The 27461-nt window shown below is 33.8% G+C and overlaps 1 protein-coding gene across 2 annotated transcripts in view; it reads left to right on the top strand.

Moving 5' to 3' along the window:
- Window positions 1-27461, top strand: part of MS3_00009083 (uncharacterized protein) — a 75323-nt gene that overhangs the window by 26719 nt on the left and 21143 nt on the right. Inside the window, exons 13-23 of one of the 2 annotated variants that reach the window (XM_051217420.1) lie at window positions 388-665; window positions 4274-4386; window positions 5059-5293; window positions 6559-6584; window positions 9116-9278; window positions 12373-12612; window positions 14423-14548; window positions 15997-16088; window positions 18424-18649; window positions 21954-22284; window positions 25609-25692. In XM_051217420.1, coding sequence (XP_051064816.1) covers window positions 388-665; window positions 4274-4386; window positions 5059-5293; window positions 6559-6584; window positions 9116-9278; window positions 12373-12612; window positions 14423-14548; window positions 15997-16088; window positions 18424-18649; window positions 21954-22284; window positions 25609-25692 — 1914 coding nt within the window. Of the gene's footprint in view, window positions 1-387; window positions 666-4273; window positions 4387-5058; window positions 5294-6558; window positions 6585-8609; window positions 8957-9115; window positions 9279-12372; window positions 12613-14422; window positions 14549-15996; window positions 16089-18423; window positions 18650-21953; window positions 22285-25608; window positions 25693-27461 lie in introns of those variants that run through there. The other variant, XM_051217421.1, reaches the window with a different exon arrangement.

Genomic DNA, 27461 nt, shown 5'->3' with positions numbered 1-27461 from the left:
GAATCATTTATTAAATTAGAATACACAAACGGTATAAATCTATTCAGATCATATATTGTAATGGCATCTTATCAAAGAGAGTAGTGGATAAACAAAACAATCGGAATACCGCAATAAATTATAGTGAATGATTTATTATTGTTTAAATATTTCTGCAGAATAGGGGTTTGTAGAGATTGAAGTGTGTTTAAAAGTTGAATTCATGAGACCGAAGTTTGTGGGTTCGAGTCCTGTGTGTGGGATCGTGAATGCTCACTGTTGAGGAATCCCATACTAGGATGAAACGGCTTTTCAGTGATGATGTGGCTTAGATCTACTCATGAATTATTTCTTGTTTTATTACTTGGATTGAATTGATTTGTGATTATCTTCGTAACTTCCTTTCAGCTTATCATCCCTTTATGGTAATCAAAAATTGTTTAACTAAATTAACTTTATATGAAACAGTTTCGAAAAATTGTTTTACAATTGATAATTTGTCAAATAAAAGCAATTTGTCTAGTCTCAATCATAACCATCTTCAACAACCATTATATCTACAGCCTTCATTATATTCTACAATTGTGGAAGAAGATGATTACATCAATTTACTTAATTCAAAAGAAGATTCTTTATCATTTATATCACTATTGATAAAGTATCTATTAGAATTTTGTCATAATAAGGTAATCATTTTGACATTAAATGATTAATAGTTAAATATAACTTATATATATATTTCTGTTATGATCTTAGTTTACTATGATTAATCAATAATATTGATTGCACGACTAAATTACTTTAATGGCTGGTGGCACATGCAGAAATCCTCGTCTCTTAACCCCATTTAGATCAATCGTTGTAACTTCTGTATCTTCGACTCAACAACTCACGTGATTATTATATAGGATTAATAAGACCATAATGTATCACTGTGGTGTATGTTACTTGTGTCTTTTGACATAAGTAATATCTAATACGAATTACAAGTGGAATGTATGGCAACAGAAGGCTAAGAAGTACAAATTGAAGAAAACAGAATGGGTAATAGAAAACAGCTGCGAATTGGAAGAATCATACCAATTGTAAAGGACAGTTGATGGAAGATTTACAAATAAAGTATTCAATATATGATTCTCATATTGTGCAAAGATATCCTGTAATTTTGTATTCAATAATTAATTGGTCTTCCTTATCTGTGTTCTTGTTCACTACACTATGATTAAACAATCACATAAACCTATCAAGTGTATTCGCGGTACAAAATCTGAATTACATTTTTATAATTAATTTACAATAATTTGAGAACAGAGAATAAATAATAGTTACCAAGTCAAATGGAACTTTACAATTAAGAAATATCGAAAATCTCATCAATTGATTATTTAATAAATATACAATGAAAAGTATTGTGGTATGAGCTACTTATATCCACATAAGTAGTGTATAACGATAATCAGTAGAAGATTGAGAAGGAAAGAACGGAAACGGAAAGCAAATGGTATGAAAATGCAGGAACAATGAAACCTGATACGATTGACTGGTATTTGCAAAAGGAACAGTCAAGTTCGAGACAATTGATTGATATTTTGCAAATTAAGTACTCTACGATTCTCAGATTTTGCTAATAGATTCTATAATTTGTACGTTCAAATACATTCGACTGCCCCCACTCGTGTTCTTGTTCATTACAATATAACTAATGATATTTTAAAATGTAATTACTAAACTTTGTTACTCTTACTTATTTATCTTGTTCCAACAACTTCGCTACGTGATTAAAATTGTTAATTATAATTCAATACTATACATAGATTGACGAGTTGTGTTACTTTACGTTGGAAATGAACCAAACAAAGTAAAGCTGAAGTACTGAGGTAAAAAGACGTTAATGGTTATGTTTGTAGAGACTTCATTATATGAAAAAATATGGACGATGTATAAACATGGCAACATAATAGTGAATATTACAATACAAAGATATGTAATATTAGTTCTAATAATAACGATTGCCTAATGTCTACAGCATAGGCTCAACTATTAAATGAAACAATCAACTTAACTAACTGAACTTATTTACTTTATTTACGTGTGTTAACCCTCGTAAAGCATAGGCCACTGACCAGCAATCTTCAACCTATTCTGTCCAGGTCTCTACTTTCCAGTTGTTACCAAATGCTTTTTATTCTTTTGATGGCTGCCTTCGATTCCTGGGTTAATTTGCTATTTGGTCTTTCTTTTTTCCTTTTGCCTTGAGAACCTCAAACCGAGGATTAATTTGTGATGAAATTTGATGGTTTCCACAATGTGCATCCTACCCACCTCTTGCGTCTTTTCTTAATTTTCTCTTCACTTTGATGCTGCTTTGTTTTCTGCCATAGTAGGTTAGTGTTGATGGTATCCGGCCAACGGATATTGAATATCTTGCATAGACAACTGTTTATTAATATCTGTACCGTTTAATGACGGTTGTGATATGTTGTGCATAACTTATGCGGACATATATAAATATTATGTAACAGGAATTCTTACCAGCAGAAGATCGAAATAAAGAGAAAAGAAAGAAAACCATAGAGCAATCCGAATAACAACAATATGAAAAGGATAATGAGTTATGTAAAGGACAACTCGAGGAAGATATGCAAATGATATATTTAATGCGTGGTTTTCATATGAAGAAACTTCTATGAAGCTGAAACATTCACAGTTGAGTTGTGACCATCAACATAACCACCTAATGCTTTAGTGCTAATCAACTTATTTTTATAGAGTAAACTTATTATTTCAGATTTCCATTATGATATTAAACTATTCAGCACAGAGAAAATAATGAATTTAGACAGATCAATAAAATGTAGCTTCCCAGTTATTCTGGTAAAGCTCACCAAGGTGTGGTCAGTTGATTGATTTGCATTTTTGTAATAGTAATTATACTTTCTATTTGATAATAGGCTCTTTTAAAGTTACTTCATATTGGAACTTGTTGCCTTGACGGGTAAAGCATATGAAATCCGATTCGTCACTTGTTAACTAGTGAAAATGTTACTTGATAGAGTAACAGTTGCATAAATCAAAGGATTGTATGCTATCTGGAGGTATCCACGATCAACAGTTCTATAAATCATAAATTGGCTTGAAGCGATGTACTATTGTTGAAATTCTGCAAATCAATCATTTGATCTTGTTGTTAAAAATAGAGAGCAAATAGAATGAGGTTGGTAATAAAGTCAAGGACGTAGGTTTCATCCTTTTTGGAACTGGCTAGCTGGACATCCTTGGATCCTAGTGTTGATGTTTACATTGAAATTCTGACCCAGTACCTTTCTCTTCAAACACCGTGTCATCTAATGTGATACTGAATTCAGATAGCCACTAATTCATTCATTAGGTTTCTTGTTTATACTTTTATTAATGAGGGTTAGCGGCAGTCTGTCTTTTCTATAAACGTGAAACAAAATGGCTATATTGTGGCAATCCACACAGGATGCACAAGTGTCAACTAAGACTGACAAAAATCCAATCGACTATATCAACAACGTAATGGTTTAAAAATTTAGCGGTAGTGATTTTATCGAATTTTGTTTAGAAAGAAAACCATAAAATAGTCCATGGATAATACAAGAATTATATAGCATGATCAATTACTGTAGGCTATATCGTTGTGTTTCTTACCTGTTTCAAGTTGGATAAACACAGTCTAAATATTACAGGTTAGTCGTTTTCATTACTTTAGTTACATTTTATTACACTTTGGGGTGTACAAGCCATAAGGTTGATCAAAACCTTATTGGAGAAACCAAATGGCTTCTTCGGTAGGAAGACTGTCATATTTCTAGGCATATATGTGTATTTTTTCCGTCGAGAAATCGTTGAATTCTCTGAGTGTAGTGCTCAGATGTCGTATCCACATGTAACTAGTATATGTTACAGTCACACCATTAACAAAGATTATCTTTTATGCATTCCACAGCATACACATAAGCATGCTCGTCTCATTGTGAAGGTTGATAATCATCTCTTCCCTCAGTCATTTTTGTTACATCTTATGCACATATGTATAAGCATTCTTAGATGGACAGATAGTTATCCCTCAGTGTTTTTATAAGTCATACTGTCTACTTCTAGCTCATTTGAGTGAAACCAGCCTGGTATGTTCTCTATGCACACAATCTACATACATTAAGTACATAAGTTGAAACTCATTCGTTTCATATTACAAAAGTATATACAAGCGGCTATGATGATTGTTTAAATTAAATTTCTAATATTCTACATGATTTTTTCCCCTTCATAGGATACAATGAAAATAGAATTAGTTAACTTGTATAAATTTGAAACATTTGTGGAAATTTTACAAAACATCTTATCTCATAAAACTGGTCAAATAATTTTACAAAATTTAATAAGGTACGTATTATTCAGGAATTCACTGTTGTTGTTCTTGTTGTTGTCGTTGTTGTTGTTGTTGTTGTTGTTGAGAATTTGGTCATTAATTATGGTCTAGGGAATCAGAAACATCTCGATGAATTGATTTGAAAAACCTGCTCAATTTTTCGTTACAATATTTCTCATAATGATAGTATGATGTATGCTATTTATGTCGACATAAGTAGTATATAACACCAGTTAGAAGTGGTCTACATGGCAGCAAAAGATTGGGAAGATCAGATTGAAGAGAACGGGAATAGAAAGTATTTGTTATGGCACTGAAGGAATAGTAAAGTTTGAGACAATTGATTAAGGATTTGAAAAAAGAAGCATTGAACGTGTGATTTTCATATTTGATGAAGGAACTCTGTAATTTTGTATTGAACTACAATCAGTTGTTCCCATTTGTGTTCTCGTTCACAACAATAGAAGTAGCAACAGTAATAATGGTACTAAAAAAGATTAAGTACAAGGAAAATAGTTCAAGACGTGAGAAAGAATTAGCAGAAGATAGAGTTTAATGAATGAATCTGGGGCGTTGCGTTTGATTTTGAGTTATATCACTTAACAGTAATCATGACATGTTTTGTTAAGCTATACTTATATATCAGGTGATAGTTCTTTTTATGATTTTTCTATTGCTGTTTCTAGTACAACACTAAATTTGATCAATAATTTGCTAGATTTCACAATGAAACTTTTGTATCAGTCAGTAGAAATGAAAAACGTGTCTTCATCAGTTGACAAGTATTATGTTCTTCTGTTGAATATACTAATCAAAGTTGTTCATTGTGGTCAGCATGTAACCAGACGTGGGACAAGTTTAAATTTTGAAGATATACATGATTTTAATTCTGTACTGATTAAAATATGGTATCAGATTACGGTGAGTTTATTAAGTCTTCTGCTTTTATTGCCTTCAACCATTAATTAACCATACTTAAGCTACTTTCAAACTATTAAGTAGTTTGCGTACTACGCAAAAAGAATCTCTTTCTTAGACAAAATATTATTTTTCTGATTAACATTCACTTCTAAAGTTATATTTTCTGGTTAGTTTCAATTTTACATTTTTAATTGATGACCTGATGAGATAATAACTCATTTGGTGCAATCAAAAAGCACGAATAAAGCAAACACGTGCTTTCAAGGACTTTTTAAAATTGTGATCATCAACCGATTGATGTTAGACCACCATTGAAAACCTGGAAGCACTGGAAGGTCATTTCGTCCTATTGTGAAACTCCTAAGCAGTGCACATCAACGATCCTGCTAACGGGATCCGAATCCAGGACATTCAGTCTGACGCGCAAACGCTTAACTTCTAGACTACTGAGCCGGCAACTAACCGTGTTTATATCTAACCTCAACCAATCCATGAAATTAGGAGACCATCTTCCATTGTACTGAGGTATATACCTGTCCCTACCCCACAAGGATATATATATATATAAACACCTTTTGTTGAAATTGTCTGAAATAAGTGAATAAGAATGGTTTCTTTTCAATTTCCTTGTTGATGTATGATGAAACGTCAGGTTTAAAATCTCGTTTGGCTTTTAACAACTTATATTCTTTGTACTGTAGGCAGGATGTCCTCACCCCAAGCAAGAGCAGCTCCTTGTGTTTTTCTTTGTTGAATTGAAGTACAGAGTTTGATAGAAGGACATATTTTCTTTATAAGGAAAAAGCGTGTGAGAAGAGAAAATGGACAAGCTATAGGCAAATGAATAGAATCAACAGACCGAATCATAAGATATATTGATAAAATGAGATGTTCATCAACATTCATCATTCTTCTTAGTGTAAATGGTTACATACAAATTGAGCTACTGAAAAAATAATAAGTAGCATAATTTTGAAACACAAAAATGAATATTGAATCAGTGAATTTAGAAAGAACTCACTGTAACTTCTAGTATTTTAATGGCTTGGATACAGTGTACAAACTAGACAGATTTTACTGAATATAATGATTAAATTAATGGAATTATTTTCGGAATGTAATCATCAACATGTTATGTGGTGAATGGTGCGTTTTAATACAATATAAAGAATGAGTTTATCTGCAGTAAATTAAAACATTCATCATTATTTAGTAAACTTCATTTGTTTTTATTTCTTGTTATCTTTATTTTTCTTGATATTTAGGACAGTAAACTGATGTCTGAAATAAAGTATGTTTGTCTTTTTGTTAAATGGATAAATATCTTTTATATATTTAAATCATATAGGAATTCAATCATTAACTCGTACGTGTATTTATACGATGATTCTTGGAATTTAAATATATTCTGTTGATGTTGGCTAGTAGGAGGTTAACTTGAAGGAAAGCTAAGTGAAGTCAAATAGCATTAATTCATTGAATTTCAAATGTTGTTCTAAGTCGTTTCAAAAACATTGTTCGGTATTTAATGGTCGTTAGCATGAAACCCTGAACCTGAACATGCGCTCTAGTTGGGATCTTCCTACTAGTCTAACCTGCAATCTTGAAAGAAATAATGCTCCTGAATCATTCAATTAATGAGCTATTCTGACAGGAACGCTAGAAGATGAAATAAACATGGCATTGGACACTATTCAGTGATAACTCGATTGTATTCGTAATCTGTAAACTTAATTATTGAACGAAATTACACAAAATTGATCGCATCTATGCAAATTCATCCATTCTTTAGCTTTCCATAAAATTATAAACTAATATCATTGGTTAGGTTCTATTTTTTCAATATTAACAGTTCCTTTTGAAGCAGATTCCTAAATAGTTAACTTTCAACTGTGATTAGTATTGTCAATATTTTGAATTCACATTTTTAGCTTTTACATTGTTACTAATTGATAGAAACTAACTTTTCAGCTGAAGTGTTTATTATTAATCGTGCCTCGAGAATGATTGAAAAAAAAACGGGAATAGTGAACAGCTGTTCATTCTTCCTTTAGTGCTCACCTATAACATCACATAAGGTCAAACATAAGGACGGCATGTTTTGAAGTAAACATCATATAATGTCACCGAATACTTATTAACTCGTTCTCAATTCGGTCTACTCTTCAAGTGAGCACTTTTTACTAGGTTCTCTAAACTTGAATAATATAGTTGTTTACTGTTTTCGGAATTTCAAAAAAAATTTTCAACCATTATCAGTTTACGACTAAACTTACTGTCAAACGTCCTATGAAATGTTTACAACATGAATTATTGATGCTAACAATAAAGTCTAGTTGAATTTTATTATATTCTAGCACTGACCAATACGAATAGACGATCTTAAGCAATCAATATGAAATAAAGATGAAAAGACTGATATTCAATACATGACAGTTGACTCAATACTAACTAACTTTGAACAAAGTGAAAGAACACAAGATTAATCATCACCAGTTGAAGATCATTTATTTCAGATATTCGTAGTTTATATACTAGCAGATCAAACCGCATCACACAATAAAATAAAAATTAACAATTATACAGGATTAAACTAAAACGGCTAAGAATAAGAGAGACTTCACAGATTGTAATCATGAGTCAGTTGAAGCTAGACCACCATGGAAAACCTGGAAGAACTGAACGGTCGTTTCATACTAGTATGGGACTCCTCAGCAGTGCGTATCTACGATCCCGCAACAGTGGAGATCAACCAGGTCTGTTGTGAGATATCAGCTCACTGAAGACAATGGTATACGGTGGCGTTACTTCGTGGATTGGTTGAGTTAGACATTAACACCACTGGATACCGGCTCAGTGGTCTAGTTGGTTAAGCACCTGGCGCGAGACTAACAGGTATCCTGGGGTGGAATCTCGCGGGGTGCGGGATCGTGGATGCGCACTGCTGAGGAGTCCCATACTAGGACGAAACGGCCATCCAGTGCTCCCAGGTTTTCCATGATGGTCTAGCTTCAATTGACTCATGATTTCAATCTGTGAAATTCTTAAAATCCCCACAAATTCTTTCTGATAATAAGAGAGACTATCAATAATGGATAAAGAATAAACTAAGAATGGCAAGATTATAACTTATGGACGAACCAGTCAGATTTAAGATGACATGTATTGAATTTTGGAGCGAAATTCATTCAAGCATATGGTTAAATAGTATTTTAACATTATAGTTGATAAAAATTCTAAATTTAACTTTTGACCCTAATGTTCAGCTTTAATTCCTGATTTTAATTCCTCCCACTAATTTATCGTTCTCATTTAGCTCCTGTAAAGAGGTGATGTAGTGAATAGAACACTGATGGGGACAATCGAATCGAACAAAATTACAGAGCATCTCAATTAAATCTGAGAACTATATATTAAATCGTTAATTTGCAAAATGTCCACCAATTGTCTCAAAATGCTTCAGACTTCATTGTTCTTACATTGTCATACAAATTGCATTCTATTCCCGCTCTTGCTTTCTTGATCTTCACTCATCTTCTGCTGCCAGACATTACATTCCTGACTCACATAATATACTACATATATCAATATAAGTAGCACGCACCACAGTGATACTTTTAAAGTCAATGTAGAATTGCTTAAAAGTCGTTTTATTAATTAGAGTCTTATTGAAGTTATTAATCATTTAATCTTTGTTTAATTAGTACAGATATATTATTTATGCTATTGTCATTTTCATGTTTCTATTCATCACCTTACTACTTTAATTAGATCTTATTTGATTTTCATTGTTCTAATCATATTTCCTCAAATGATTTATAGATCTAACTTATCGTATCCAATTCAAGAGAAAATATTAACAGATTTACAAAATTGTTTAATTTATTCACTTGGAAGCCCAACTGGTATTGAATTATTTACTAAGTCTAATTTATTAATCAACTGTACTATGCATTTACAAAAATATCTTGTTAATGAATATAATGTAAGTTGAATATTAAATGATTTGATATATTTTAAGCAGTGCTTACCTACTTACTTAATTACACCTGTTACTCCCAATGGAGCATAGGCCGCTGACCAGCATTCTCTAACCCAGTCTGTTCTGGACCTTCCTTCCCAGTTCTATCCAATTTTTGTTCATTTTTCTTATATCTGTCTCCATTTCTCGATGTGCTATGTCATTTGGTTTTCTTCTCCTCCTTTGACCTTGAGGATTGAACGTGAAAGCTTGCCTTGTGATGCAGTTGGGTGCTTTCTTCACCATAGAACTCTATTGTGGGAAATACTTTCCAGTTGCTATTCACCTATTTGATGTTCGCTTCCGATTTCTGACGTAATGTGTTTTAAACAGTATTGTACAAATATATAATGGTTGGATATATGTTTGTATCACAATGATATTGCACAAGCCAGTAGCTATTAGGATTTAGTAGCTTAGTGGATAACACGGTGACGTCTGAAGCGAACGGTGCTGAGTTCGAGTCCTGGAGTAGACATCAACTCTGGGATGAAAGGTAAATCTAGGTGACAAGTTCCAAATAGGACGAAACACGTGTTAGACTACCAATGAAAACCTGGAAGCACTGGACGGCCGTTTTGTCTTATTGTGGGACTCCTCAGCAGTGCGCATCCACAATCCCACTCTCGGAATTCCTCGAAATGTGGTTTTGGTTATTTCTTGTTATCATTTTAATTATATGATTACTTTTAATAATAATTATTAGAAAAGCGATTTTGTTGAGGTTGTTGAATTTCATAATTTACATCACAAACTCCTTTTAGCTATTCAAATTATGTGGTAATTCTTGGAGTCCTAGTTAGATGTAATCAGTGGAATTCATTCTTTGTTAATATGAAGCAACTACACACCATTAGAACAAGAAGATAGTTGCGTAATATCACAGATTGATTGAAAGTAGACATGTGAACTAATACTGGATGTCCTTAGTTCGATAAACTATGAGTTGTTCAATTCTACTGTTGAGAAATCCCACACTTGAGTGTCACATCTATTCAACTCTTTCTAGTTTTCAATAGTCGTTTAACCAAGATCAATCTAAAAAAACTTTTCATTAGTCATTTGATTAATTATGGATTTAAACTATGAAATCTGTGTATTTACATGAAACTTAAAGTTATATTTACTTTGTAAATAAGAAAATATACTTTCAATGGTTAAGATCATGAGTCAGTTGAAGCTAGACCACCATGGAAAACCTAGAAGCACTGGACGGCCGTTTCGTCCTAGTATGGGACTCCTCAGCAGTGGGTATCCACGACCTCGCCCCCTGCGAGATTCGAACCCAGGACCTGCTGGTTCCGCGCGAGCACTTAACCACTAGACCACTGAACTGGCCGGCATCTAACGGTGTTAATGTCTAACTCCAACTAATCCACGAAATTGAGCGACACATTCACCATTGTCTTCAGTGAGTTACTATCTCACTGGTCACTACTTCTCACTAAAACTCCAGGATATACCTGTTGAAGTGTTGTGGATGCGGAGGAATAGACCAATAATTATCATGTTAAGTCCAATGGTGTCCTTGGACTTTAAATAAACATTTCCTATTGGTCGATATCTGTTCACTTGTTGAGTATTGTACAAAATGCTGTTTTCTATTTTTATGGTACGATGTGGTATGCTTGGTTAGTATATAAATAGAGTATGTTTGAAATATGTTTACGTGTCACTGTAGTCGATCGATAAGTACGCTGCTCTCTAATTTTCCAGTCAAGGACACAACAATTAGCACAGGGTAAAAATCGACCCAACTTAAAGTCATAACATGAAGCCAGTCACTAATGAGCATATGTTGATTAATATCAGATGGGTTTTGTGGATATTATAGTAATTTCAATAGTTAAGATCATGAGTCAATGGATGCGCACTGCTGAGGAGTCCCACAATAGGACGGAACCGCCGTCCAGTGCTTCCAGGTTTTCCATGGTGGTCTAGCTTCAACTGACTCATGATCTTAACCATTGAAATTACTATAATATCCACAAAAACTTTTCTGAAGCAAATATACATCTCAAATCGTTAAAATTGTTATTAAGGGTTGTATTCTGATCATTCTGTTTTGTAATATGTGCTTCTTGAGTAAATTTATTCGATATTTTCATTTTTTGTCACAAGTATGTTTATGAAATTTGATAATAAACATCAATTGAACAAAAGATGTGTTTTTCCTCTTGTTTGAGACTCGTCACCTGTATATATTGATATCCAAATGTTGATGTATTCACAATGCGACTCGAACTCATCATTCTTTGTTCTAAATGGCACAGTTTATCAATTTTCATGTAATCAGTAGGCTTAAAGTCAACAATACAATTTTGTATCATCCTTTGTTTTATTATTAGTAAAGATTAGAGTTATCCCCTTGCTGATATTTCAGAATGGATTTTTATCAGTCAATGTTAATGTAAATATATCCATTGTGAATTCATTAGATATATCTATTTCGTTTAAAATAAGATGAACAGTGGGATGCAGGTATCAGTCAGTCAATCAGCAACAACGTAGAAATTCGTACGTAAGTGCATTAGTTCGGTTTGCCATACCACATTAACACAGTGATACAATTATCGATTCAAATCCTACAGTGGTAGAGGTAGTAAAAGTATAAGTAGTAATCGGAAAGATTAGGGTTTGGAGATGTTATTCAAGGAGTATAATCCTGTGAAATAAATTTGGAAAGAGAAAAAAAGGGACATGAAGAATTCAGAAGACTAGAATTTATGAGAACACAAAGAGTGTATGCACCTGCACCATTGCAAACGATTTTGAGCTATGTCATTCAGGGTCTCTAACCATCGGTTGCTATCATGTGGTCCCTAACCAGGTAGTCTCCACCTACCAACATGACTCAGTCCACTTGTGAGTTGATTTGTCACAAATAAGTTGAAACATAAATTCACTAGACTATTCTGGTAGCTAAAATTTGTCTATTTTAATTGCGTCATTGTTTATGTTACAAAGTTTTACACATAACATCCCAAAGCCATGTCTTAGCTACCACATAATAACTTTCCACATTTTTGCCTTTCCTCTCTTTGTCTCTCTCTCTCAGATATCTTTTCGTCGACCACATACATGTGGTTTCTTATTTAGTCAATTAGCATTAAATAAATCCAGCCTCTTGGCTTTATCTCAATCAGGTATAATTAATTTATTAGTTAAATATGCTTGGCAGTCAATTGAATACTTTGATAGTACAGGTCATGTTAATTTAACAGGGAATTATTCTATGGTTAAAACATATAATCCACCAATGTGGTCTATTGATCCAATTGATAAAATTGCATATAAAGTGAGTACACTGTTTATGGAACAATCATGTACTTCTTTTTTTCCTGTACTTCATTTGAAGATATGTGAATTTTATCTGATTTTCTTTTATATGCTAAGTAATAATGATGGTTCCCCTTCTTGATGAGTTTTTCTTTTAAAGTCAATAATGTTAATACCTACAACACACCTATGATAACAGTGGTTAGTTATCTCAGATCATTTTGTGTATAATGCCTTGATCAGTACATGAAGAAATACAATCGGTTTAATAACTCAATAACAAGAGCATAATTGATAAACTGGGATTTGTGAATGGTAAAACATACACCAATAGTCATTGAGGTAAACGAAAGTATACAATTAGGGTAATATATAAATATCTGAAACCAATTATTTGGTTAGTTGACTTCTCTGGAGAATAGCTCACAAAGTTTCTCATCTTTTCGCTTATTCGCCTATTTGCAACAAACGTCAGTAGTAATAGGTAACACATAGTTGAAATTTTGAAAGTTATATTCTTGTTTATCTGTTCATAGGAAAGAATTTAAAATGCTTACCTCTGATCAGGGAAGTCTTGAAGATAATCGTTAATTTCTTGTTATGGTTTTTGTAATGTGGCCAAACAAAGTAACATAACTGTGTACCGGCTTAAATCGTCACATTTTAAATCACTTTGGGAGGATAAGAATTTAACTAAAGGAAAAATAAAGAAACGATTGTTGGTTGCGTAGTTTAATTATATATTAATTCTTAACTGAATAGTGATCAATATCATGTTTATCTAGTCTTTTATTGCTAATCCAATTCTATCGACTAAGCTGTAATATAACTATTAGTCTAACTGAGTCGGTATTGCGTTCACTCTGTTTTAATGTCAGTGTGGTGTGTGCTTCTGATATTGACATAAGTAGTATATGAACAGAAGGTCTGACAGCAGAGAGACAAGAGGATCGAACAGTAAAGAATGAGAACAGGATGCAATTTATATGAAAATGCAAGAACAATGAAGTCTGAGTCATTTTGAGACAATTGGGGGATATTTTCCAAATTAAGCATTTACTTTATGATTGATAGATTTTATTAACAAGTCTTGTAATTTTGTGTTAAATACATTCGATTGTCCCCACTCATGTTCTTTTCACTACATTAAATATTTGGAGGCAGTCAACAGGAGTTCGTCAACAAAGTCTGTAAATAAGCTTTAGGAAAATGATCCTTTTTGTGACACATTGTTTAAATATTTAACGGAAAATGAATTAGTCGTCAGATTTCAACTATACCAGTTAAATGAATAGTTTGGATGATTGTTATCAGTGACTTAATATCTACTAATTTTTTAAATCTAATTATTTTCAGTGTTCTATCTACATTGATTGATTAGTGAGTTGTGGAGAATATCGTGTTCATCTGTTTTTGTGTTTGTTGCATTTTTCATCATAACAGAACTGATACTTCCTAATGCACTCAATGCCAACTTAAATAACTCACTAGTAATTCATCAAATTGTTAAACTTGAGGACCTGAGTTTGAATCCACCAGGGTGTATATGTCCCCTTAAAACTTCAGGTATGCTTTGCTGATAAGTTTCAACTAGCATGAAAATTAAATCAAATAAGTCTCTATGCCACCTATCTTTAACTGCCTTAGATATTGTCCAATTTATCAGTTCTGAACTTTTATCCGAAAACAACAAAACAAACAAACAACTAACACTATTCAATAATCAGAATAGGACAATAGTGGCAATTCATATTCTCATATGTGTTCACATACATAAATTACGCTATTGTTATTATTTCCTATTTCTATTCCATTCTTTGTTTGAATAGCCATTTGTCAATTTGGTCCGAGTTACAACTTCATATGAATGCATAGAAAATTTACTGAGCCCTATGAATTTATTAACAAATAAAGAATATTATGATTTTCGACTAGATATACCTACTAATTTATCTGTAAGTAGTATATAGTTGGTTATGCAGCTTTCCTGATTCTTTTATTCATTATGTTAGTGTCCTTTGAGTTTGTTTTAAAATGGACTAGTAAAACTACTTCATCTATTTTCATCGTAATTATTAGAGAAATCCTTGATGTTGATTTTTATTTGTTTTAGTGTTTTTGTTGACTTACTGAAACACAAACTTTTGTTCATGTTAAGAACCGTCGTTAAATTCAGTATGTATGTCAATCAAAACTAATAGCTACAGTTCTAGGGGCCAACATTCGAAGTAGAACCAGGGACATCTGTAGACCGGTTGAAGTCGCAACACTTAATTATCACAGAAATATGAAATTGCCAGAGGAGATCTCGGAGTAAAAGAGATCTATTTCATAAGCTCTCTATCGAATGATGATTTATCTATATAATACAAAACAAAGAAATACAAGTCTATTGCTATACAAATTGAAATTTGGTTTATAATTTAATGCATGTAAAACTGTTTACCTATCAAGTTTATAGAACTTCAGATCTGCTGAACTCAATATTTCAGGGTCACACAACAAGCGTGTTATATTTAGACCGCTAGGTTAGATGCCAATTATCTAGATTTCCACCACAAATTGGTTGGCGCAAGATTTTAATGGCCATCTAAGGTTATTGATGATGACTGTTTCATTCTTGTTAAGTCGTAGTGTATCTAATACATTACCACTAACTGACATATCTGATTTGCCTTATCACCGATAACGGTAAGTTTATATAAACTGTCGAATTATTTATCATCTACCAATTTATTAGGAAATCTACTGATTATTTAAATATTTAGAAAACAGTTTCTACATCATTTGAATTACAAAGAATTTATTTAGTATTACGATTTCATAGATGGTATAGGTCACAGTTGTTCTTAATTGAGGTAGGCGCTGATAAGGAGTCACATATAAGTACGAAAGCCCTGTCCATTGCTCTCGAATTCTCAATGATACTATAGATGAAATCATACTATGTAGAATGCCATGAATAAACTAAACTAATCTACACAAAACGTATTCAGTAACAGTATGATTATTATCACTAGTGGCTTATTTTGGAATAACTTCCTAAAATTTATAATCAATGGGTTTCCAGAATGTTACGATTGGAAGCACTATCATCAATGATAATAGATAAACGTTATGTTATATTACAAATAGATTAAAGTTGAAACTTTAAACTACCGAATAAAAACGTAGTGAGTTAATAGTCACAAGCTGTAGTCCCAAAATCTAAAGGTTCCGGATTCGCCTCCCTTGAAATGTGTGTATGTATATTGTTGGGAAGTGTCATACTAGCATAAACCAGTTATCCAGTGCAATATTAATTATTCTAATTTAAATTCATGTTTATCTAATTCATTGTTATTGTTTTGTTGTTTAATGTTTACATTCGTTAACTTATATTGTTTTATTTCGATTCCGTTAGGAATTTTTCGATCGTGTAATATTTGTAAACAATAATACGGCTAAACTTCATTCATTGTTCAATCCTGATCAATGTCAAGTATTTGGTTTAAGGTTAGTGTATTCGGATTTGTTTATCTTTTTAGGGTTGCTGTTGTTGTATATCTACTAGTTTTGTGCATGTATGTGTGTGTGTGGGTGAGTGAGTGAGTGAGTGAGGTAGTTTATTATTAGTATCCACCTACATATAATCATTTAAACTAATTCGATATTTATTTAATGGGTTAGTAATAAGTCAGTCAGTTATTTATTATGGAGATTGTTACATGTTAAAATCTATTATACTATTTGGAGTTTTGATGGAAGTTATTCATAATGTATAGACTGATCATACTACCGATGAACTTGTTTAGATATATCATTATTAATAAGGCATTGAGTTATTGCATTGTTTTTAATTCAGGACTAAATTTCGGAAAGCATACGTTGGTGTATATGTGTACTGTGAGGACTATATCGATATTGTTATTTTTTTCATAAGGTATTTAGAATAGGTGGATTGTGGCTAATGGTGGGATCGAGGACACTTTTTGATGAAGTTTTGTTCTCTGAGCTGGATGGTTTGATCGTGGGGCTTTCATCGTTCTTCTGAACGACATCATCAGCATAAACTTCGGGTAGAAGTGAAGTGTTTGAATTTTTCCCTTACCAATGGGAGATATAACCAAAAAAAGAAGTAAACAATGATAGGTTTAAGGTCACCGAGGACCAATTAACATCGAGATCTACAGGACAATCTGTGGATCATGTGTGGAGAAGTTCGAACGCTTCACTTCTACCTAAAGTTTGTGCTGCTGATTTCATTCAGAAGAACGATGAAAACCCCACGACCAAACCATTCAGCTAAGAGGTTAAAACTCCATCAAAATCATCCACCTGAGCTACAAATCTTCTCCACTATCTCAAAACTAGGACACGCACTTCATTCTGTTCAAGGCTAGTCTTATGGGTGAAACCACACGTATTTTGACTCTCATATTGGGATCAAAACCTACTACATTTTACTTGAAGCTCCAAAAAATCTATTCTGTATATGATATTGTTATTATATGGTTTGGGAGTCAAAGATCGATATCAATCAAGTAATCTTTGTAAATAGGAGAGCACTAGATATTAGTTTCATTTTAGAATCGGACGCTACAGGCAATGCACATTCTCCATGTCATCAGTGATTAAATTCAAGGTTTGTGATTTTGTGGAAAACATGCCACGTTTAGGCCACTGAGTTCACACCGCATGATCTAGATTTTCAGCTTTAATCATTTAGTGGTATAGTGCGACGATTATCTAGTATCAACAGTCTTAAATTCTTCCTTTTTGATAAGGTTGAATTCTACTAGTCACAACTCTGAATTTTCAGGAATAGACAGTCTTCACTGAATATGTGATTACTAATTGTTTCAGAGGTTTTTCAAAAGTAATTTGAATTGGGTTTGACTTCGGCCTTTAAAATATTTGTAGGTCACTATCATTCGATCATAGATACCTTCCAGGCTTTGCTCGCGTATATTGGGACCAATTAGTGAGCAATGTTGACGTAAGGCATATTTTACTAGATAATAGTTGGAAACAGTTGATAAGGTAAGACATTCTCACAGATGTTACTATTGCTTAACCCCTACCTAACTCGATGGGCAATGCTTACTGCGGTAGAGTTAGGTTGAAAAGAAACTAAGGACGGACAAACCAAGGGTTGACATGGGTTCATAAAATCACAAACTACTGAACTAATCTGTATTGGTAGTTGGGGTCTACGCAATTATCTCAAACCAATAGTTGGAGACGGTGACTGACGGCTCAGAATCGTATCGCTCACAACCACTTTGCTTTACTACCACTAATATTGTGGCTATTTCTACTACTGAGATTTACTTTGATAATTTATTTCACTTGACTGACGCGTTGTGGAAACTTGAGTGGATGCATACAGGTGTCAACTACTTTGCTTATGGTTGACAGATTTCGCTACAGACTGACAACATTGCTCCCTGATTTTAATTATCCCTACAGTTGATATCAGTTCATGACAGACACATTAATTATTATTTTCACAGTTGAAATCATGAATTGGTTTAAGTTAAACCACCTTTGAAAGTCTGTAAGCATTGAACGGCCGTTTTGTCCTAGTATGGGACTTCTGAACAGTGCGCATCCACAACCCTGTGTGCTGAGTTCAAGTTCAAAACCTTCAGACTCGCGTACACCTGAGGAATCCCATACGGCCAGCTAGTTCTCTCAAGTTTTCAATGGTGAGCTAGCCTGAATCGACTCGTGGTTTAAACTGTGAAAATGTTACGAACTCCACAAATCCCTCAAACTATTATTATTATTGTTATTACAATTGAAAAATGAATGTTGAACATCATGATAATTTTATGTCCATTTACAGGTTATTATCATGCATAATATCTTGTTTGGATTCACTTTTATGGTTTGAAGCATATCTCAATCTGTCCGATTATTTGTTAACTTGTCAAAATATGGAAGAATATCTACCAACAAATGTAAATGTTATGTATGATGCATTGACGATTGAACGTAATTATCTACTCACGAAAATATTTTTCATTGGTGGACCAACTGAACGTGAGCTACCACCACGAATACTTTGTCAGGTAATTGACAAAAAAATTAATTTCAGTTATGTATTTGGTTTTCTGTTGTATCTTGATAACGGTTCGGTTAAATTTACGGTAAACTGACTACCTATGAATGATGGAGATTATTCTGATGCACTGGTATGGCCGAAGGTGAGGAGAGTTAGCTCTCTCCCTCAAAATGCTCTCACACGTCTATGTGCATACAACCACAGCCAGGGAAGTCCTACTCACTGTTTCCTCGCGGCAAGGTGTTGTTTACGAGATTGAGAGGATGAAGAGCGAATGTCCAGTGGTTTAACGGCTTGATAGACATGGAAGGTGCACCTCGGGGAGTTGGAAATCTGGTTCCCAATCAATGGTGCACATGGATTCCAGTAACCTGAGGGAACAAATGGCGTATGAACCAATCGTTGGACACTGGCTACAATGGGATTGCATCTCTTGATGTTGCTCTAGTGCGTTGTGGATCAGACCTTTGGGTCGAAGGCTCCAGCTGTGGCTCTCTAATAAAACCACCTACTTCGGTTTGGGCACCCGGTCAGTATCACATCTCACATACGAATCTAGTGACTTGTGTGGCGCATATGTATTTGGTGCCCCTTTGTAATAATATTTATGCGTTCAAATAAATTAATAAATAAATAAAAAGACTATTCTAATGCGAGGCAAATCAATTGCAACCTGGATAAAGTGTAAACTGATACACACATATGGGCAATTTTTCAACATTAATCTTCAACGGTGAAACCCAAAAACAAGGTAGCAGTGCAGAAGAAAACTTGATATTTAGTGAAGACAAAATCAGGGTGAAACGACCATCAAAATATCAGTCAGTCAGTCAGTCACAATGTAGAACCTGTACGCATGTTTACTTACTTACTTACTCACGCCTGTTACTCCCAATGGAGCTAGGCCGCCGACCAGCATTCTCCAACCCAATCTGTCCCGGGCCTTCTTTTCTAGTTCCATCCAATTCTTGTTCATTATTCTCATGTCTATGTACGCATGTACATCGATTCAATTTCCTATACTCCATTAGCACAGAGAGATAAGGTTGTGAAGCCGAATCCCAGAGTAGTAGGATCGAAGATACAACTCGAAAAAAAATATAAATTAGCGTAATAAAACTAAAATAATATGATGGGTAGTTCAATAGCTCAGAATTTGCGAAAAGATAAAGAATGGATGCACTTGTTCCATTTCAAATGATTTTGAGCCATACCATTCAAAGTCTCCAGTCATCCTCTACAGATATTAACTTAACTGACGCTGTAGTTTATGCTACTTATGTCGACAGACACCATTGAAAACCTGAAAGCACTGGACGGCCGTTTCATCTTAGTATTGACTCATGAATTCGACTGTTAAAAATACTACAATCTCCACAAACCTCCTAAGTGATAATAATCATATACTCACTAGTAAATGGCTTTGAGAGGCAATTCTAGGAATTCTATTGTAAAACCGTGACCAGCGGAGTTTAGTCCGTATGGAGTGTTAGAAATTTGTCCATCTCAGACAGTGAATGAAGGGTTGCGCAAGATCATGGATTGATTAAAGTTAGACATTAACACCGTTGATTATCAGCCCATTAGTCTAAAGGTTAAGCGTTCGCGCATGAAACCGATAGGTCCTGGGTTCGAACCTCGCGATCAGGATCGTGGATGCTCACTGCTGAGACGTTCCATACTATGACAAAACAACCGTCCAGTGCTTCTAGGTTTCCATAGCGGTGTAGTTTTACCTGACTTCTGAATTCAACTATTAGATTATAGTTAGAATGGTTAAACTATCGTAAAATTATCATTTTGTGGTAAACTATTGAAGTTTTTTCAGTTTAATTCTATAGATTTGATTGTAACAAACAACGAAATCATAATCGTATAGATATGAATAAACAATAATCAGAGTACTTACTGTCTACAAATCAGGGATATATGAAAAACATTTGAAAGATATTAGTTACCGTTAAGGTAATTACAATTTAGTTATAACTCATACTTCTAACTCTTGATAAACCAAACTATAAAAGGGAAAAAGAGAGAAAATAATATCTGTGTATAAAGATGAATTATCAAAATATTGAATTATATTACTTAAAACTCTTGGGTATATCAAGGCAACCAAATCAATCTAGACAAAAGAAAGTAGGCAGAGAACATGTCGCTTTAATAAATCAACTGATCTGTCTTGTTTCAATCAGTATACGTCACTTAAAGTAATATCTTTTAATACCTGTTTGTCTTACAAGCCATTTTAAAATGGATTTTCCCTAATACTTGATATCAACTAGTAAATCATTGAAAGCCAGAAAACATGAAACGAATGATTTGTTATAGTGTAGGGTTCTTTGTTTGCATACATCATTGATCTCACACGCAATCGGGTATCTTTATATATCAAGACAAAAACTATACATTCAGATTAACAGGTTGAAATGTCTTTGGTCTAACTTTTCAAAATCACCTAATTTGTGAATATGGCAAATCTACCTCAACTTCACTAATGGTTGTTTTAAAGAATAATACATGAAATGATATCTTAAAGTCATTTATTATCAGTTTATTAGCAATCAATACTGTGATCAGAATAGCTCAGTGGTGACTTCTGAGATATTGAATATGGTTGATTCGGATTCGAATTATACTTAACACATCAATTCCATTAAAGCTACAGATACGCCCTGGCGACGAGTGCTAACTAGTATGAAACCTGGGTGACACAGTGTGTGCTGATCACTTCCAATCGCCTAAGATTATTTATCCCTGATCCAAAAAGGCATCAATTAACGGAGCTTTAATAGTCATCAGGGATCGGTAGTGCGTAATCACATTAAATTTATTTGTAATTTGGCTTGAATCCTTCAAGTCATTAGACTCCACCCTTCTTAGGTTAATGTTTGAACGTGAAATTCACATGAGAAACTGCAAACGTTCACATTACTTTCATACCCTCTGAAGAACTTGATGGCTATGTGAACTAAGTGGATAACGTATTGAGAGTCTAAAGCAACAGGTACTGAGTTCAAGTCTTACCATGAATATCAACATGTCAATTCAAGTATATCTAGCTGATGAGTATCAAGTAAGAACAAACAGGATTCTACTGCTGATAATTCCCGTACTGATTTCAATTGTTTTTAGCGAAGATCATCTTCAAACTATATAAAAATCTCAAACTACAAAGTACTACTGTAAATTTGTACTTATTCTTTACTTATATATACCAGTGTTATTTTGTTTTAAAAGGATGGATTTGTGATGGATACCAACTTTTCTAAAACAGCTTTTTATAATAACCATTTATTTATTTTCTACAGCATACTAATAATATATATCCATCTATAATGATACAAAGTAAACCTGTCTGTGATAAGTATTATTATTATTATTCTACTGCACCGGAAGATAGTACCAGAATTGATAATAAATGTAAACAACATCCATGTATTAGTTGGTACAATGAAATGTTTCCTACAGAATCGATTAAATCTCAGTTCGTAACTGATTTATTAAAAGTTGAGTTAATCAATCAACCAATCACATCGTTGAAAGCAGCAATGGAGTGGATTAATCAATGCCAGACAATGTTTAAGAATTATGATATAAATATGAAAGGAGAAGAATTCAATTTGGAAAAGAGATATACACGTATGTGTTAAAAACTAATTTTTGAATAAAATACAAAATTACTATAATGATTAAAAGTATAGATGGATAGTGGCTAGCAGTGGAATCCAGGACTCGTGTTTCGTCCTATTTCGGACTAGTCAGCTGGGTGTTCCTGCACCTCAGAGTTGATGTTCACTCTGGGACTCGAACCCATTCCCGTTCGCTTCAAATACTATCGCGTTATCCACTTAACTATTGAGTTCTTATAGCCACTTGTTTGTGCAAGTGAATTTAGTATAATGATTTATTAGTAGTCTTTGCATATACATCCATTTTGATCATTTCTTAGCATTTAATTATTTCAGATTAAGAGTTTTGATAGAGATTAGTTTATTTTGGGTCCTATTCAGGGACAATGAAGTATTGAATAAGTTTTTTCCTTGTGTATTTGACTGGTTAGTTATGCGTGCACATGACCTCATCATTGGTCGGACTCAAAAATTTCAGGTCTTGCAACGAGTGTTTTACATAAGGATCACTAATTTGCCACTCAATAGTTTATACTAATAAAAACTTGATGATGATTGAGTTTCGTAGAAAAGGACAAATCTGAGGTCTCCCATCATTGTCTGACCTCAATCAGATAACCACTGAAAACAAAGTAGGATTGGACAGTTGTTTCTTCCATTATTTTGTTGACGTAGTAAATTTGTTAGTTTGAACAACTATAAATTGTACAAACCATATATTACAGTATATGTGCGTTTATAAAAGTAGACAGCTTGGAAGACACTGATTAGAATAAGCAGAAAAACAGATTTCATATAATAGGTGGATTGTGGATAACAATCAATTCCAGTACGCTGCTCTCGTTCTATTTCCAACTCTGGACGTACCTACACCTCAATGTTGATGTTCACACTAAGACCTTAACATGTCAACTACCGCTTTCAACTCCAACTCGTTACTTAGTTATCGAGTTCAGATAAAGATTAACTTACGCAATGTGTATAGTTTTTGCTTTATTATCAAAACACGTCTGAATTATCCAGGGGATACGCTCAGGATGCATGTTTGCACACGAAGATTGGTCAAATCTCAGTTCTGAACATTAACATCAGATTAATTCCGACTCTTACTACTAACGAGACAAAAGGCGGATGTTGAAGAGTATGTAGGAATGTTTCATAAGTTTAGTTATTTCATAATTTTATTGATTTTTTTCCAATTAGCATTTTTAGCGAAATTGCTTTTACGAAGCGGGATTGCTAGCTCCGTGCCACAACCTTCTCCGGGCTTGGGACCGATTGTAATTCAAGAGGGAGTCTAATAAGTGTTATATTCGAGGAGAGGACTGTGAAGACTCCATTTCGACAAAAAGTACACATCTGAATACACCTGATTATAATTCGTAGCAAGTTCCGACGAACCGAAGCCTAATGTTAAGTCTCTAGTCAGGTGTAGAGCACTCTTAATTACCATGACTCCGGAACCAGGCTATTTATAATAAATGTTAGTCAGTACTGCATAAATATAATGAAAGGCTGAAAAAGTAATGTAGCTAGAGTGTTCGGAAATGTGGGCTTTTTTATTAACATTCCAAACCATATCCTCTATACATTCAATAATTTATTACTTTCTGAATAGTGACTAACATATTGAAATTTAAAAACAAAATAGTTAAAAATAAACAATAATTAAGAAAGTTCAAATGTTTCTTTATCAAAACGGCTTTAAATTGAATTTATACTTTCAAAACAATCCTAATGCCAAACTTAAGGTTAATTTGCTTACATCCACATTTATTTCTCTTGTATCAACGTTCTCTCGCACTCATACAAAAAGTCACTGTAGACATATGATATAAGGTGGTTAGATCGTCCGTTTAAACCTCGACAAAAATAGACACAATCCATAGTTGAGTTATTACTTATTCACTTAAGCAGATAAGCATTGGTACAAAAAGATAACAAAATATATATGTGCCACACCAATCATTGGATTTGTATATAGGCTAGGATGCTACCCGTGTGTTTAAGCCAAAGCGGGTAGTTTTTTATGGGGCCTCTCCCCGAGTCTTTGACTCTGAGGTTTAATCCACAAAACGGTAGGTTAACGTTAGAGGACGCAGTCCCATGATGGCCTGTGACCAACAATAAGTTCATACACCATTTGTTCCCTCAGGATCCTGGAGCCCATATGTACCACTGGTTTCGAATCAAGGCTATCCAGCTACCTTGAATAGGTCCTCCGCACTTACCAATCCAGTTCACGTACCGAACATTCGGTCTCCGTCTTCTTAATTTCGTAAACAACACCCCTACCACGAAAAAGGAGTGATTGGGACTTCCCTGGCAATGGATACTCATGACCATATGAGAGTTGGAGGGTGGATTCTTCGCACCCTCAGCCGTAACATTGGATTCGGGGGCTGTCGGTCAATCCTCTAGGAATCAAAATACGAGACTGACCCCCAGAGGGGTTTAAGCAAGATCAAAGCACCTGCCTGGAGGCGGGAAATACAGAGTGCTGAGAAGCGAGTACATAAACCTTTATTTGTCATGATAAGTTTAGTCAATCATAAGTATAGTAAAATCTAGTAAAAATGTGCATTAATTCAAGTTGCTTGACCAAGTAATCAGAGCTAGGTGAAATTATCATGATAAATGGCAGAATGGTAGAAGCAGTATTATTATCAACTATACTAGAAAAGATGAACAATGGGATTCGAGAAAAATAGTTAATTTGCTGCATATAAATGTGTGCAATATAATTTTTAACTCAAAATCTCAGGGAAGATGAATAATAAATTTACCTACCGACTATGAGCCATATCTTTTAATATCTCCAACCACTGGCTACTGTATCAGCTCGGATTTCGACCAGGTAGTCTGCCCATACGGCTCAGTCCAATATTCAGTGACTTCATAGTCTGGTGCTTTGTCTTGGCTTGTCTGCTCCTAAATAATGTTATTATGGAGATATCCAAACTGAAGAAGTAAGAGCAGAGTTCGGATTCAATTATAGAGAGCCTAGTAGTTTAACGCCTAAACGATCAGTTGTTTACTACCACCAGTAATAATAACACAGACAACTTCTTGATGCTTTAATGAGACCTGTTTTATTCTAAATTGAATACAACACCTACATGATGAAAGAACTAAATGAAAAGTTGTAAAATCAAGCTAAATAACTTTAAACATCGGCACACTTTCCCAGTAAAACCAAAGGTGACAAAACTATATTCAAAACAATCATGATCATTCTTTTAATTACAACAACAAACTAACAAAAAAATCACCAGACATAATAAGCTAAGTGTAAAGTTTACAACTGTACTCTTTTTCTTCTTAATAAACATAGTTATTGGAAATTTTTTCGATCAATGTCTACTAACAATGAATTATATCAATGAATCGAACCCATGTCTTCAATCATTGATAAAAGGTGAATAGTTTATTTAATTCTGTGTAGTTTAATTATAAAATATTTTAATGTATTTAACTAATGATATACAATTTATTATCAGAAGGGGGTTTGTAGATATTATGGTAATTTCAATAATTGAAATCATGAGTCAATTGAAGCTAGACCGTCATGGAAAACCTGGAAGCACTGGACAGTGATGTCGTCTCATTGTGGGACTCCTCAACATTGCTCATCCACGATCCCACCCCACGAGATTCGAACCCGAGACCTATCAGTCTCGCGAATGAGCACTTAAATACTAGACCACTAAGCCGAGACCCACCGGTGTTAATGTCTAATTTCAACTTATTCACGAAATTGAACGACACATCCATCATTGTCATCAGTGAGTTACTATCTCACTACAGATCCGATTAAACTCCAATGGTCACTGCTTCTCACTGGAACTCCAGGAAATACCTCTTGAAGCCAGTCACTAGTGTGCATAAGTTGATCAATATCAGAATAGGTTTATGTGGATGTTATTGTAATTTTAATAGTTGAGATAATGAGTCAATTGAAGCTAGACAATATAATTTGTCTATTGAAGAAAATAGACAAACGTGTTTCATCTAAAGTGATCAATTAATATTCAGGTATTGACGGTAATTCTTATTATGATTTGATTATATACAAAGATCAACTGAAAATCACAATGAATAATGAACACTATTTCCTTTATAGTTCGGGACAGTGTAAACCTATAATCCCATAACATGTTGAATCTAGGAACTTTAGACCTCTCACTTAGCGCTTAGCCTTTTGACTACTAACCTGAAATCCAACTCGAGGCAAGCCAAAACCATTATCATTACTGATAATTATGTTATACTCACGTTAAACGTGATGACGTTTACTGTAATAAAGCACTTGTTATTAAATATTTCTTCCCATCATTAAAATGTGAAAGCCATTTGTATACTGGCATCTATCATTGTTTTTATATACTACAAACTTTGTACGATTCCACTTGTCATTGAAAGTTCTAGATATAATTTGAAATTATAATTATCTTTCATTATTCCACATTGATCTTAGTATACATAATTCTACCATTTTTCTAATGATCCAGTGGCTTCATTACTGTGAAAGGTATAAATAGTGATGCGCCTTCATAATAATTTGATGAAGTCATAAGAACTTTTCATTCTCTAATAATATCAGAACTTTTTTTAAGGTTAAACTATGTTCTCTAAACTGAAAGATTTAAGTGCAAAGCTTTAATTTTGATCATCATCAATATCATTAAGTCTTAATTCACATAGAAATGAACAGTAAAGATCAATCTGCAATCAACAGTCTTATTGATGTAGACTCCATTTACTAACTAATCACACGATCAGAGACTGCCAGAAAAAAATTTCTATGAGTACAAAGACAATTAAAGCTAACCAAACCTTCGAAACAACAGTCTACTGTGGGAGAGAACAAACCAGATTCTAGTTGAATTGGAAATTAGAAAAAGACGATGTGAAAGGATAGAATATATATTGCGAAAATCATCAAACTGCATTATGAGTCAAGCAATAACTTGAAATCCTGAAAGTGAACAGAAAGGTGGAAGGCCAAAGAACACACTTCGCCGAGAATCGGAATCAGACATGCAAATGATGAATAGCAACTGGAAAGGACTGCCCATAACAGAGTTGGATGAAGAATGCTGATGGGAGGCCTATGTTTCTCCATGAGGAATGTAGGCGTAAGTAAGTAAACTTTCGAAAACAACCATTCATCAGCAAGGAATTAAA

Source organism: Schistosoma haematobium, chromosome 5 (genome assembly GCF_000699445.3).
Source record: "Schistosoma haematobium chromosome 5, whole genome shotgun sequence".
NCBI lineage: Eukaryota > Metazoa > Platyhelminthes > Trematoda > Strigeidida > Schistosomatidae > Schistosoma > Schistosoma haematobium.
This window is presented reverse-complemented; position numbering and strand designations above follow the sequence as displayed.